This window comes from Diuraphis noxia, unplaced genomic scaffold (assembly GCF_037042655.1).
Source record: "Diuraphis noxia isolate RWA-SAM2 unplaced genomic scaffold, SU_Dnox_SAM2 contig0001, whole genome shotgun sequence".
In the NCBI taxonomy this organism is placed as follows: Eukaryota; Metazoa; Arthropoda; class Insecta; order Hemiptera; family Aphididae; genus Diuraphis; species Diuraphis noxia.
This window is the reverse complement of record NW_028301711.1, coordinates 78,279,309-78,295,944: the sequence shown is the minus strand read 5'-3', so window position 1 is coordinate 78,295,944 and position 16,636 is coordinate 78,279,309. Positions and strand designations below refer to the sequence as shown.

The window sequence follows — 16,636 nt, the reverse complement described above, 5'->3', positions numbered from 1 at the left end:
TATAAGGTATAGTTTTTTTCCAGAAACTATCGAGTACGTGATTTCTTTTTCATGTGTATATTTTTGGTTGTCCACGCATCATTTGGTATCAGAGTATTTTTATTGAACACTATTAAATGTTTATAGGTTGATCCACTGATGAATGTACAACAAAAAAGAGAAACTAATATTATATTATATTATTATATTATACTGTACACAATAGGAAATAATAACATAAAATTAATTCGACAATGTCATTAAGAAACTGAAAGCTGATACTTTCAACATTTCCTTGGAAATAGCTAAAGCAATAAGGCATTAGATAAATTCAAAAAATCAACGTTTGAATAAAATTATTATTGAATAGTATTATAATTAATCATTGTGGAATTTACAAATATGTACAGCACAAAATACTTTTAACGATAATAACTTCTAGGATATTAAGTGATTAAGTAATTAATGATTTTACTTTTAAATAAAGTTGGTGTATCGTGTATCAGACATCTCTGATTTAAATTTAAAATAAAAATCATGTAGGATTTGGAAACCGGACTTTTTACCTCGTCACAAATAAAAATTTCTTTGAAAAATTAAAAACACTTATCATTTTTCACATTGAAATGTTTTGTTGATGTGCTGTATAAAACCTGTTCCTGATCCCATGAATGCTCTCAAACTTACTAAATCTTCTCGAATATTTGTTTACGCCGAATAATATACACCATAATATAAATGATTTTAGTGTGACAGTTTATTAATTCATTACATTTTAATGGTTTTAATATTCGTTATTACCTATACTGATAATAATAAATTCCGAGGTAATAATATAGTTACATATTGTATATATAATATACATAATTATTTTACAAATTACTATGTTAGGATTGTGGGACACGCAGCAAAAACAATTCGGACAACGATGATTCACCTGCTTAATTTTTTTCAAATATATGATGTACACAGTGAAAGTGATTAGGATTTGGTTTCGGACACGGTGTTGTGTTGTTATCAAGGTTGTCGCGAAGAATACACCACTTTGATCTGCTTTAAGGTCAAACAATGCGTGAACTTACCTGACTCCCACTGCCCGAAGGACTCGCAAAGTAAATGGTCACTGGCGTAGCTAATTCTATAAATAGTACTCGCAACGCCGCGGAGACGTTGACTATCGTTTGGACATTCCCTGGTCCTGTTTCGTCTTCATAGTGTTCTTGTCTGTGCAAGTAGTATCGTCTACTGAATCATCCACTTATTAAGGTAAATCATAATGTTTTTTGTATAATATTATAATTTTTTTTTTTTTTTAACTATTTTAACAAATTTTAATCATTTAAAATGTATTATTCCGCCTTCTAAGGTAAAATATTTTGAATATTTTATCTATAATTAATGTGTATATTACAATATAAAGTTACATATAAATGAGTTATTTTAACAAAACAAATGTGCCTATACATTATTAATACAATCTTGCCCTTTATTTTACTGTAACAAAAAATTATATACTATATGACGTCTTCAGTAACCATCGAGATTATAAATATCTGCTGTTTTTTTTTTTTAATTTAAAAAAATTAAAAAAAAAAAATGTAGGTATCTATAATTTTCATTAATAATTTAAAACATAATATCTATCAATGAGGAAAATATTTATTAGAATAAACATTGTAGTTATTATCAATGTTAATTAAGGTAAATAAGTATTATATTGTATTTTTTAAATTATTAAAATAAATTAATAATATCATTATTTTAAGATTCAAAATTAACTAGGTAGATTTAATCACGATTTAGAATAATACTAGGTAATTTCAATGATCGTTATAAATTATATTATTTAATGAGTAACAAACAATAGTCCTTACACATGAGAGTTAAAATATTTTATGTAGGTCATTAAGGTGTACTTTTAAATGAAATTATGTTGGTGTGGGTAAAAATATAAAATTATATTGTTAGTTGAGTAAACATAATATTATTTATATTACAACTGTAAATTATGTTGTGTATAAGATGTGTAACCCATGGTTTCTATCTGATACTCTTTGATTTAATTAGATGTTGATATTAGGTATTATCCATTAGACAATGATTATGTAAAGATATTTTAATTAAGTAGGTACTCTACATTAATTTTACAATTTTTAATTTAAAATCAGATTTATTCCCATCATGCATCTTTGTTCTAAGTTACACGCGTTAAATAGGTGTATCGTTTATACCTACGCTCTAAAGTGACAGCACTTCAAGTTGTTATCATACAGCTAGTGAGTAGGTACTTTTATTCAAACATTTAACCCGTGTCTTTTTAAGCAGTAGTTCATTGATTGAGATCTTATAAATAAAATGTATTTTGAATATTAAAGATTCTGAACGGAGCGATGAATGTATTGATTTTACAACGATGTGTATATTTTTATTTTTATTTTTTTTGTCTGGTCACACAATAAGTTTTCGAAATAATACTTAGATTTTCAACTACAGTAGCTATTTCGGTGAAAAATTTAATTTAGTAGGTACATTGAGGAGTTGAAAATAACTCTATAAATTCACAATAATTTTCAAAAGCACCGAGAAAAAAAAATATAGTAAAAACGGGAAATTTTACGCACACTCATTTTTCGACAAAATCGATTTTGGTTTTTGATGTAACTTTAAAACAAATGACCATAGATACATGAAATTTTCACTTAATGTTTATATAAGTATATTCTATCCACCATGCAATTTTCAAAAAATTTCGACTTAAGTTGAACTATTCATAGGCATTTCAAATTTTCGATCATTATTAGTTTTTTTAAAATTAATATCGATAAAAATTTATTTGTTAGGCAGAAAAGCTTGAAAATTTAATACAAGGCTCTTAACATATTGTTACAATAGCAGTTGAAAAATAAAATAAATTCATAGTCACATTTTTTTTTATAAGCATTCAAAGTTTGAATTTTGACAAAATACGTAAAAATCACGAAAATTCACAAATTATTTTAAGCTAGAAATTCATAAAAAATTTTCTTTTTAAATCTAAGATTTAAAAATTTAATACAAGATTCCTTACAAGTTTTTCAATCTTTATCACAAATAAAAATTCCACCGGAAATTCAAATTAAATTTTTATGAGCATTTGAAATTTAAATTTTTACAACATTCGATTTTCACTTTTAGCGATTTCCTTATTTTGGTGTAACTCTAAAACAAATTACCGCAGATACTTGAAATTTTGACTGAATGTTTATATAGGCGCTTTATATATTTGATAAAATTTTCAAAATATTTAGATTTCTTTTGAGTTGTTTACTGACATTTTAATTTTTCAACTTTTTTAGTTTTTTTTTCTATGAATATCGATAAAAATTTATTTGTTCGGTAGAAAAGCTTGAAAATTTAATACAAGGCTTCTAACACATTGTAACAATAGAAGTTAAAAAATATTAAAAATTCGTAGGCTAGATTTTTTTTTATAAGCATTTAAAGTTCAAATTTTGACTAAATACGTAAAAATTACGGCAATGTTCAAATTATCTTAGATAGAAATTCATAAAAGTTTTCCTTTTTAATTCTAAGATTTGAAAATTTAATACAAGGCTCCCAACATATTTTTACAATAGCAGTTGCAAAATAAAAGGAATACATGGTCATAATTTTTTTTTTAAGCATTCAAAGTTTGAGTTTTGACAACATATTATGTAAAAATCACGAAAATACAGAAATTATTTTAAGCTAGAAATTCATAGAAAATTTTCTTATTATATCTAAGATTTGAAAATTTAATACAAGGCTCATAATATATTTTTACAATAAAAATTGAAAAATAAAAGAAATGCGTAGTCACAATTTTTTTTTACAAGCATTCAAATTTTGAATTTTGACAACATATGTAAAAATCACGAAAATTCGCAAATTATTTCAAACTAGAAATTCATAAAAATTTTTCTTTTTAAATCTAAGATTTGAAAATTTTTAATAATCTATAATATATCCTAGACAGATAAACCATCTTCGCTCAGAATCGTTTTTTATATACAATGATATAATATCATTGGATTCAAATTTAATTCCATCCATTACAGTAACCCACTTGTAACCTACTGTACAGCAGAGCGACATACACGACTTACCCGCTTTTTTTCATAAATGTCAATACAATCTTATTAGATGGGTAAAAAAGTTTGAAAATTGGATACAAGATTTTCCATATGTTTATATATTAGTAGTTGGAAAATATTAAAAATACATACACGTTTTTTTTTTTTTTATAATAGTTTAAAGTCAACATTTATTAGGTACTTAAATTGAAAATTTACAAATTATTCGGTTGTAAAAAAATGTATAATACGTTCAAATGATATAGATAAGGAATGAAAATTTAAAACAATGTCTCACGTAAGTAGTTAATTCTATAATACAAAAAAATCTAAGAATTATACGAATACAGTTTTTCTATATGGTTATCTTATGTTCAAATTTGGATGAAATTACACATTAATTAACCAAGAATAATAATTTTAGTTATATTGTTGTAATTTAAAAATATTTTTCGTGAGTACTTGAAATTTCTAGAGCAACGTTATAGGTTTGTTGTAATAGTTAATGTCGTTAATGACCTTATACTAATACTTTATACTTTATAGTATATTGTATATAGGTACTATGAATGATTAGTGTTTGAACATTTTATGAAATTTAAAATCGTGATACATGTCATGAAATATTTCAATATTATAATCATTTTTTTTTTTTTAAATAAGTTTTATTTTCATGAATAATTTCCAAAGCCCACCTTCACAATTAAAATTTTTATAATATTAGGGGAAACAATTAGTAATTACTCATTACCTAGTTATGGTTTCAATTGGTTAGATTGTTTATAAATAATCATCATTAATAGGTATTTGTATAAGAAAAAATTTCAATGTTTCACCTTTTTGTGGAATATTTCACAACATTATGAAATATTTCACACTTCAAACACTATGAATGACTGAATTAATTGAGTGCATATAATAAATATTATTTGGAATATACTTTATAGGTATCTATATATATAATTTTTTTTTTTGAAATAATAATAATACAATTAATTTGGTATAAAATATTTTAGACTAATAAATCATCTTCACTGAGAATCGTTTTTCGTATACAATGATATTCTATCTTTGAATTCAAATTTAATACTATTCATTACAGTAACTCACTTGTAATAACCTACTGTACAGTAGTCAGTAGATCGACATCCACTTACCCTCTTTTTTACTGTGGTACTTTAAAATATGTGTAATATACTAGATTTATTTTCTTAACAAGAATAATAATTCATATATGCGTTAAAAAAAGTTATTATTTGCAGATGAGTACATGTGAAAATATGGCCAGTCACTGATAATTTTTTTTTTTTTTACTTCTTTATAAATTATTACCTATACAAAAAGAGTTAAAAGTATGATGTAGAACATAATGTTTTAACAATTAGATTCAAACGCTTCTTTTTTAATATTCTAAATAGTTTTCGAGCTGCTGATTTGCATATAGAAATTCAAAGTAGGTATAAAATACATTGTACAGATGAAAAAAATTCATGAATTATACACTATGTAACATTATTGTTACACAAGTACCATAGATAATAGGACATTATGATTAATTATATTTGTGACAAAATAAGAATAAATACCTTGGTACATATTATAACTGACAATACAATAAGTTTATTAAAATTATAATATTACCATGCGTGTTATATATGCGATATGTATAATTGTGAAAGACTTTCCGTTTATAGAAACTTTTAATAATTGTCATTTCGCAGTTGTTAGTTACCAGTTACCACAAAATATATAATATTAATCAAATTACCCACAACGTCCGACAGACGTCGTATTTAATAACGCGTAGAGAAATTAAATATCACGCCTTTCATATTGTATTATAAATTTATACCTATGTACTACAATAAGATAAATATATTTGAATAATACCGTTAGCCAACTATGAAAATCAATTGTTAGATAATTACATTAAATATTTCATTATTTATTTCCTCTTAAATTATAACAAAAGTAAGTAGGTGTATTGTTTATTTCATATGGTATTTTCTGAGAATTTCGATGTTTAATATAATATAAATTGAATACATGACCAGTAGTAGATTAGGTAGTCATATATTTGTGTCTTGTAAGCATTTTGATTTCAGACGAATGCAGTGAAAAAAAATGATTCAAGTGATAATTTGCAAAATATTGGTGCACTACTCTAGTTATCAACATTTTAAACGCTTATAATTTATAACTAATTGATTTATTGGTTTAGTATAGGTTTTTAAAAACCAACGTGAGAGCAAACATATTTGTTTTTAAGTTGTCGATTTGGTATGTTCTCAAATTGTATGTATAAAAAATACAAATGTTCAAAAATATAAATTTGTCGAGAAAAAGACTGTTTCGTCTTTCTTAGTAAAAGAATCACTTCGTACATACTATTATGTTATACAACGCATACTTTAAATTATCATACTTGAGTATTGTGTAACGGTAGTTCCATTAAAAACCCAGCAGTTTTATCGGCGACGTCCAATGCGACTGAACCGATTTCTCATCGTCTTGGGCGACGGCTATAGGTATATAGGTATATTCCGCTGGCAACAATGGTTACACACGCTTACAAACGTTTACAAATGAACACGTTTACACGAACCGGGAACCGAGTATCATGTTATTTCTTGCCCGTCTACATAATATTATAATATTATAATATAATAATGTGCACTGCGTTGCGCAACCGTGCACGGCTAATGAGATACGCTTTCGTTGTCCGTAGTGTTCACCGTGTGTTAGAGGTTACAGGTAGAAGTGGGCGGTACATGGTATCATTATAATAATATAGGCATAACATTGCGGTCGGGCTGCAAAAATGGCCTTTCAACTCGGCAAATAATCCAACCGAAGAAGATGGAATCAACCGCGGCGCGGCGATGCGTGTTTTGCACTGTGTTCGATTATTATAAAATTGTTATTATACAACTATATAGATATGTACTCAAGTGACCAAGGTATTATATACCCAGGTACCTACCTGCGCGACGAGGTTCTACTTTGTAAATCGGCTGCATAAAATATAAAAATATAATATTTTAATGTATAGCTGGTGTCAACGATATAACGTGCGCAATAAAATATCGCGATGATTACAGCGAGTCGAATCGTTTCGACGCATTTACAATAAAATCCATTTGTTCGAGTCGGTAGAAAGTCATATTGCCATTATCTACGTCTCTTAATCTCTATTATATTACTTCGGGAGTTTACAGTTTGCACCGCGAATAGTTATAAGTATTTAAAGCTAATTATTTAAAGCTAATTGTGGAATAGATAATAGTGGACCAACATTTGGGTAACAGCGTACCTACCATACTTAACTCCACCGATCAAAACTATAAATACGTACCTAACCCATAAACTGCTATTCTTAAATTTGTATTTCATGTACCGAAACACTCGGAAAAATATTCCGTTTCAGAAATTAAATTAAAACTGTACCTATATCGTTTTTAAAAAATAAAAAGAATAAAAAAATATGTCATTTTTTTAACCGTTGTTTTGTAACAACTTAAAACCATATTGTAACAAAAATATTTTCTAAAACATTGATAATTTTTGAAATAATGATAATAGTTCATAATAAAAGAACCCCCACTGTATAAATTTTATATTTATCATTGTTCATTATTTTATATTGATCTATTATATGTGCGATTTTATATATTATGAAAAAAATATTAATATGCTTACTTTCAATATGCATTTACTGATTTTAGTAAAATACAGAACAAATTGTGATCTAATGTAGCATGAACAACTAATCATTATATTTTTACTTAAATGTATTTAAATTATTTTCGTACTGTGTTAAAATTCATACTTACGAGTTAATGAATTAAAATTTATAGATTAAATCAACTTAATACGAATATCAGTTTGAATTAATGATATGATGATTTCTATTTATAAGAACACGTTTCAAGTTTGAAATTAAGACTACTTTATTGTATATTTTAATTGATAATTAGAGTTGAACAACGAATTTTGAATTTAATCAATGTTTAAAGACATGTTTAATAGATACCTACAGTTTGTTTTTAAAACCTTAGGTTGTATTAATTATTTTACTTAAATTCACTGTTGACTTAAAGAAAATAAACAATATTTTATTTCATCATTCAATATAGCAATGTAGCATATACATTATACATTATACATATTATATCGTTGTATACAAATCTATTATCAATATTATTTGATAAGGTGGTGCACAATCTTACTTTAAAATTTAACAATTACAGTTGAGGTTCCCAGCATAACGTTTCAAAATAATTTAATCCAAACAATTTTCATATTTTAAAAATAAATTATTTAAATAAATGTTTTTTTTAAAATTAGATTTAAAAATAAGCTATTTTTAATTTTCAGTATAAAAAAATTTTAATATTGATTAAAAAAAAGTTATTTTATTTGTCATGGCAATCTATTACAGTATTATAGTTAAAAAATCACTGTATTTCGAGAAATTTGAATTTACATGTTAGAACGCAAGATATGTAGGTACCAATTATAGTAATATAATATCTAGTATTCTAGTTAGAAGTTTATTTTATATCATTTTATTATTAGGTACACTTATGTAAATCTAAAAAACAAAAATTATAATAATGTTGTGGTTCTTGTACGATAGAGCTTTTTTGGGAGGTATTCATTTGAATAATTTTTACGTTAATTTATTAACTGTAATAACGCATAAATAAAAGAAAAGAAATAAAATAAAAATAAAAATATAATAATATAACTAAAATAAATAAAATACCTAAGTTAGTACAACTATTAAATATAACTAAGGCTCCTGCCAATAGTAATATTAATTAATGGATGATATTAGAAATAAAAGGATGTTTGGTTGATTTATTAAGTTACACTAAAGGATCTGTATTGTTCTCTACTCTTATAAGAGCTGGAGAATAAGCTACCAGATATAAATATTAAAATTGCGCTATTACCTTCCTCCTGATCGTCGGAGGATTCTCGTCGTTCTCGAGGTCGTGATTCGTGAACGATCAAGTACACCGTAATAATAAAATATTAATTATTAAATTATAAAAATTTAATAAATACAATATAATATATAAAATTATATAAATATATATACGCATGCACCTTACCTTATTCGCAGCTGTATTTGAATGCGCAGTTGACGTAATAAGATAAATAAAGGTTTTTTTTTATTAAACACTCAGACTAAAGAAAAACAACACTGTTAAATTTCGATTAAAATTATTAATTTTATTGGATAAATAAGCAATATACAATTATGATATGTGAGCATATCATTACATAACTTAACCTTTTTTTTTGTCGCAGATGACTGGAACCGTGTCTTTTGGATTTCTCGCCTTAGCGCTGACGGTGACGGGCTGCTTGGCTGCTATCAAAGAGGTGAAAACCAACAACCCCGTTACACAGAAGCCTGGTCGTTTCCTCAGCCTACCTGTTGCTCAGAAATGTAGTCAAAGTAAGTCGGCCACGTTAAATAGTAATGTTACACAATATTAACATTATAAACAAACACTTGGAAGTGTAACATTCGCGCTGGATTATATATAAACATGCAATGATATAAATAAGTTATACACTGATGTCTGACCTGGACGCAGGTTAAATGGAAAACCACGTATTACTGCCATACATTGATTAGTTGTAAGAGAGAGCATTATAAGACACATTATTTCATCATTCAATAGCAGAATATAACCAGTGGTATTTAAAAATCGTTCAAATGTAATGTTAAAAAAAATATTTATACATGTTATTAATTGTTTAATTTAATTCATTATTTATTTTTGAAATTTTTTACTTATTTATTAAATGTTACAAAAATATAATATCTCGTACCTAACATGGTATAGTATGATATGGTGTTCGAAATGTTTATTTTATTTCATTTATCAAAAGACAAAATTAAGAATAAGACTAAATTAAATTAATTATAATATACATATATTTAATATTTAGTCTATGACTATAAAAAATATTCAAACATATTACTTTAACTCGGTGTTGTTCAGACTATTTGTACCTTTCCGTATATATTATTTCAGATCTATCGCAAGTTCATAAATATTATGAAAACATTTTATTTAGGTCGTTTAAAAACTCATTCACAAAAGTCTCTGTTATATTAACTCCTCCTCTTTTGGCCGGCTGTTGTTCTTTTAAACTTACGAGGGCGGGGTTGGGGTTTGGCCACAGCGGTCAATTTCTCGGCCTCAATTGCATAGACTGACTCGGCCAGATCTGCCGACCGACGGCGATTGTGATAGCTGACTCTACTTTGGCTTTGGTAGCGTGTCCGCGAACACATCGACCGCCTCCAGTCTCAAACCTGCGGTGGTCGGCTTGGTCGTGCCTGACGTCCAGCGGCCGTCGACAATAACGCTCCCGCGTCGCCGTCAACCACGACCTACCACGGCGGCTGATCGGTGTCACCGCAGCCGCAATCGGTCTATTCCGCCTTACAACGGCCTTTTATCCCCCTGTAGTCGTCCGCTGCTGTCGATTTGCCCAATTTTTGCAGTCCAATATTGTTCGACGTCATCGTCACCGTTGTCGTTGACGTGCGCAGACAGCAGCGCGACTTCAGAGGACGACGCAGTCGAATCGTTGTTTGTTTGCGTTACTGTAGTCGTCGAATAATGACTGTGATGATGTCTTTTCTACAACGTTACCCATGTCGCGAACGGCTCCGGACAAGTTACGTTGAAATATTTTCTGCGCTACAAACGGCGACCGTGCATATTCGTTACAATAGCTATCGAGAAAGGATATTTATGTAATGAACACAGACAAAATATGTAAACATTCGTGTAGGGGCATGTGGCTATTTTCATCGGAATATTTATAAAATATATATATATATATAACTGCATAGATTTGAAAATTTTCCAACTGGAGATTATACGACGTTTGTAAAATGTTTACTCAAAATTGCCTTATTATACAAGTATCCACAAGAGAACGTTCTTCGTAAACCTATAGGTGATTTAGTTACGTTTGGAATATTTTATAACAATTATTTTATGACATATTATCTACTGTGAATGATTTCGATGACGATTAATTATTTAGAATAATTGTTTTTAATGGATTGCATTTTTCCTGTTTATTTTTCTAGTGTTTCATTGTACCAACATGTTACTAGCAACTATGCTGGGTTAGGTCATGTTAAATAAACAAATGATAATAACTATCACCATCGTTGATAACAGTTTTTTAAGTTTATCTAGAATAAGACCCAGTGGCGTAGTCAGGAGGAGGGCTGAGGGGGCTGCAGAACCCTTCGCCTCCCGAAATGAGGAAAAATTAAAAAAATTATTTTCATTGCCTACGAAAGTCGCTAAAAATTCTTAAATTGTTTTTTAAGATATAAAAAGAAAATTCAATGCTATTTTTATTATTTTTTTTCTACTTGTTAAACTTATGGAAGAACTTAGGTAAACAACCATCGATGTGTAAAAATTGATCCCGCCTTCCCCAAGAAAAATCCTGGCTACGCTTCTGATGCGACTAGTATAATATAATATTTTGTTATCCATACGCAATTTTGTTTATTTGTAGTGAAAAAACAGATTTCTGCAATCACGTGACATAATTGTTTATTTGTTTCTAGGGCCGAAAGAATTTACGTACAAAGGACGAAATTATTTCTACAGTGGCCACACGCAACAATACAAAACATCCAAAGTCGATTGGTTGGAAGCAAGAAATATCTGCCGAGAATACTGCATGGATCTTGTATCAATTGAAACTCAAGAAGAAAACAATCTCATTTTCCGACTGATTCAACAAAGTGAGTGTCTATTTTTAATAATATTAATTATTATCTACAATACAAGGAAAACAATGATTGTTTATTGTTATTATTATTATTATTATCAGAGTGCACAAACCACACTACAACTTTATAATTCATAATTATAATTTTACACTTAGCATGGATTATAGATAAATTTGATGAAATGGTAGGTAATAGTCTATTTTTTTTTTCTATTAAGCAATAGGCCTTACTTATTTAGTTCATATATTTTTTCAACTCAAGTAGCTATGAATTAATTTTATGTTTTGTGAACATATTGAGTTACTTTTTTTTATATATAACACATTTGGTATTCGATACTTTGATAAGTAAGATATATCAAAATTTTGAATAAAGAATAAAAATACATAATATTATGTGTTATGATTGTGAAACGTATTTATTTTTTTACAAGAGCTGATTAATGAACATCAACATTTAAGACAAGGGCGTTACTTTCATAACATATTCTCACTGGTTGACTCCAACTGTATATCTGAAATTATTGTTTTGTACATGTATTTTTTGCTTTCTATTACAAAAACCTAACCTATATTATGATCATTGTTTTACAACAAGCTACAGCTTGATCGGAATTTTGTTTCAAGCAGATCTAGCCCGGTCTGGCTCAAAATGGTTAAAAAATAATTATTAATATATTACTATATATGACGAGTATACTATATTTGTTCATCTATTTAACAACCTGCTGCAATTTCGTGAGAACGATTCAGCACGTTACAACTAACCAGTGTGTAATATAATTCACTAGCAAGTTTTAATAAAAGAAAATTTTTATTTTTTGTGTTTAATTCAGTTGGTGTGTATATAGGTAGGTTAATATTGTTAAATTTTTTAAAGTTATTCAACGACCTTCACAATAGGTTACTGAAAGGTATTCAATATAATAAAGGACTCAATAAAAGAGTAACAATGGGTAGGTACCTACTAATAAGTAATATTACGTAACAACAAATGATGATTTTATAGTTAGATACGCTTATGTTTATTATATATTTATAATATTTTTGACTGACGGAAAAAATAAGAGTGAGGTACCTACCAATGTTTTATAATAGTGGCTTAATGTGTAAATAAATTAAACATAATTTAGTTTGTTTATGTACTTAATTAAATTCGCAATTTGTAGAACTATTATTCCTCGCGGTGTTGTTGCAAATAAAACCACCACAAAATAGTTATTTCATTTTACTAGTATAAAGATGTTGTGTTAGTATCAAATATATATCTATTAGCTATTACTGTCTAAACAGTTTCACTCATATACAATATCATATTTCATGCACGTGCTTCGTTTATGAACACATTATAATGTGAAATTTTTCTTACGTTCAACTAACAGTTGTGTTTCGAATAACATGCCAAAATATTTTTAAAAACATTTAACCCACTACATTTAGTACGTTTCTCCTTATTCTTTTATCCAATATGTAAGTGTATTATTTAAACGTTACTCAATTGAAAATTTAATTTGGTTGACACTTACCTAACCAAAGATGTAATTTTTCATGCTTTTTTCATATGGAATCAAGAACTGGAGAAGAAATCGCTATTGCATAGCTTCTCCTCCGTACCCCATCGTTCATTGTTGTATAAAACAAATATTACCTACATTGTAAATATACAACAAGAGTACTACACACTAAAGAGTGAAGTTTGAAATGGTTTACTATTAAGGTGATGGCTTGATGATTTTTCATGTTTTATAAGTACCTAAAAACATAACAATAATTGATATTATTGTTATTTATTAATATTCATTATTCTTCAAACATTTTATAAATCTTTCAAAAGGCTAACAAGAAAAATTTTAAATCAATGAAAAATTGAAAACCTCACAAAGAAAAACTTTATAAAATAGATAATAATAAATAATGTTATTTTTCAATATTATGCATAAATTCATAATATATATATATATAAATAAAGTGTGTATAATATTATACAAGATATAATTATTAATTGATGATACGGTGGGCGTCACTATCAATTAAATTAATTGTGTTTTTCATAATCCGATGCACATGTTCTGGTTATTTATTCTTGGCGTTTTATTAAAAACAAATTAAAAAAAATGTAAATTAACATCAACCAATAATGTAGGTACAACATATAAATTATTGATTTATATAATATTAAACTTAAATAGTAAATACTTTATGCGTTTCCAATATACGAGTATATCTAATGATAATTTGGTTAGTATCTAATCATATTTCTATTTATCCATAAATTATGAAAATATAAAAATATACGTGCATGTTATGCTTTAAAAGTTACATTAGCACGTTAGGTACAAAACTTGAAGATAAGTGATGATAATAATATGTTGTATAAAATCATAATATTATTTAAAATTTGATCAATAATATATTTTGTTTTGTATAGGTATATTATGTTGTTTTAGAAGATTGATAATCGTATAAAGGTCTATTTTTATTTTTTTGGGTGTGAGGTTGATTCTGGATAAGTAAGAATAAAAAAAAGAATAAGTCTGGTGCTTATTATAATAAATTACGTCCTATCACTGGATAACATCCACTGTCTTTATTGTGTCCTGATTATATGTCAACTAATTTATTATATTATTAGAAGAAAAACAATTTTAAATTCTGTTGAATTCTGGTTACATACTGCCCATTGTTATAATGTGTTATATTTTGTATCAATAAGTCTACACTTCTGTTATAAATTATATGTACTAAGCTAATGTAAATTAAAACGGTTCGCTGTTCAGGCTTTTATTTCATTCCTCTGTAAAGGTATATGGACAATATATTTGAAAGGTACATACATTGTAATTGTTTATAGTTTCTTCTTGAAAACTGTAGTTTGACGCAAAATAAATTTGGATTTAATATTGAAACTAACTTACATTTTAACAATGTGATTTATATAATTATTCAGAACTATTTAAAAATATCGTTTACTCCTAAACGAGTGAGAAAAATACAGAAAGGGCCACTTTAAAGTTAATACATATTATGTATGATTAAAATCTGTCCTTGGTTTGGATGCAAAAATACAAAGTGAATAGTGATGACTATATGTCCATATGTGGATACAATATACATACAATTAGGTGTAAATCATATGATAAAACTGATAAAGTTATTTATAAAATATAATAATTGACTAACTGTTATAGGTAATCAACCACCAATCAGTTATTATTAGCAATTGTCTTCGTAATATTTAACATTGGGTGGTAAATGCCCAATAGTTTATTTTTGCTAACTGTAGACCAGCATTTATAACTACATTAAATCAGGCTATGATAATAAAAATAATAATAATAATAATAACGTTACAATACGAAGCAGATGTTTATAGTTTATATATTATAATATACCATACCTATTCCGGTATACGTTTTATCATAATATATATATATATGCCAGGTTGCATAAAAAATCGATTAATTCAATGTAGTAAAGTGGTCACTAAATTAAGTATAGGGGAGGACCATTAGTTCATATTATTATGTCACATGGTCTTAATTCATTGAATGATTGTTTATGCTACCTAGGCACCCAAGAACGCAGCACTTTACCTATAATATAATTTTATTATTCGATTTTTCGCAGACGACGCTCCGTACATATGGACCAGTGGACGGTTATGTGATTTTAAGGGCTGCGAGAACCGGTCGGACCTTGAACCTAAGTCTGTGAACGGATGGTTCTGGTCTGCTACCCGTGGAAAGATACCGGCTACTAACCAGACACCAGTTGGCTGGACGTACAGCCCGTGGAGCAAGAGTGGCCACAAGAAAACACCACAACCGGATAATGCCGAGTTCGACATCAATGGTACAGTGGAGTCATGCCTGAGTGTGCTCAACAACGTATACGGCGACGGCATAGCGTGGCACGACATCGGTTGCTATCATGAGAAACCGTTTGTATGCGAGGACAGCGACGAGCTACTTAGCTACGTGGCCGCCACCAACCCTGGACTCCAGCTCTAAACAACGCCATCACCGCCTTCACAAAAATCACAACCCTCCCATGTGATTATCCCCTACCACCTCCTCTTACTTTTGAGATAAGTGAAAAACGTCCCACATCAAAATATATTATAGCTTAATATATGCACATCCAGTGCAGATTGTACTTTTTACTCATTGACCGGGCCCTTAGAATTAAAATTGCGGTTTTTTTTAAAAAATACTATAAGTATGAACAGACATCCATAAAACGACCGATTAAATATGATTGTGTCTCGAATCATACAAGTCTCCACCAATGCAGGACATTAAAATTTCTTAGAACTTATTCGTTTCTGAAGTTAAAATCGTAGAGGACGTGTGACTTATCTCTTACTCCAGCCCTCATTCCATAATCGTTGTTCATCTTCATCATTCCCAAATAATACTATATTTATATTATATTATACATAAATATATATTTTAAGTTAATTATTTTTTTTTATCTTAAATGTTTTAATTGATAAAATTCGGTTCATTAAATTTAGCCGTGACCGCAATTGTCATAACTTATCGTTCGTTTTGATATATAACTACTGTTTTCGTATAAATAAACGTTCGGATGATACACATCGTATTAATTGCTTTCCTTCCGTGTCCTAACATCCAAGTTCACGTTAAAACGGATTAATAATATCGGATTAATATACTCTACTGTCTCTTGATATTAATATCATTATTATAGTGAAACTACTATATGCTTGGTAGCATTATGTTGGATTTATGGGCTCAGCAATCGAGACC

General features: G+C 28.0%; 1 protein-coding gene and 1 pseudogene across 1 annotated transcript; one reads left to right on the top strand and one right to left on the bottom strand.

Annotated features, from left to right (window-relative positions):
- The first annotated feature begins 1,090 nt into the window (after positions 1-1,090).
- slf (C-type lectin domain-containing protein slf) lies at positions 1,091-16,462 on the top strand. Its single transcript, XM_015520355.2, has 4 exons — positions 1,091-1,245; positions 9,393-9,543; positions 11,698-11,877; positions 15,492-16,462. The coding sequence occupies exons 2-4, from the start codon at positions 9,393-9,395 to the stop codon at positions 15,872-15,874; spliced, it is 714 nt and encodes a 237-aa protein (XP_015375841.1). The 5' UTR covers positions 1,091-1,245; the 3' UTR covers positions 15,875-16,462.
- On the bottom strand, positions 10,173-10,884 carry LOC149061889 (uncharacterized; annotated as a pseudogene).
- Positions 16,463-16,636: the final 174 nt, after the last annotated feature.

Bases quoted from the DNA above. Each gene is read 5' to 3' on its own strand.
- slf (XM_015520355.2), top strand. From the start codon at position 9,393: ATGACTGGAACCGTGTCTTTTGGATTTCTCGCCTTAGCGCTGACGGTG. The intron at 9,544-11,697 runs GTAAGTCGGCCA...ATTTGTTTCTAG, and splicing joins TGCTCAGAAATGTAGTCAAA to GGCCGAAAGAATTTACGTAC. The intron at 11,878-15,491 runs GTGAGTGTCTAT...GATTTTTCGCAG, and splicing joins TTTCCGACTGATTCAACAAA to ACGACGCTCCGTACATATGG.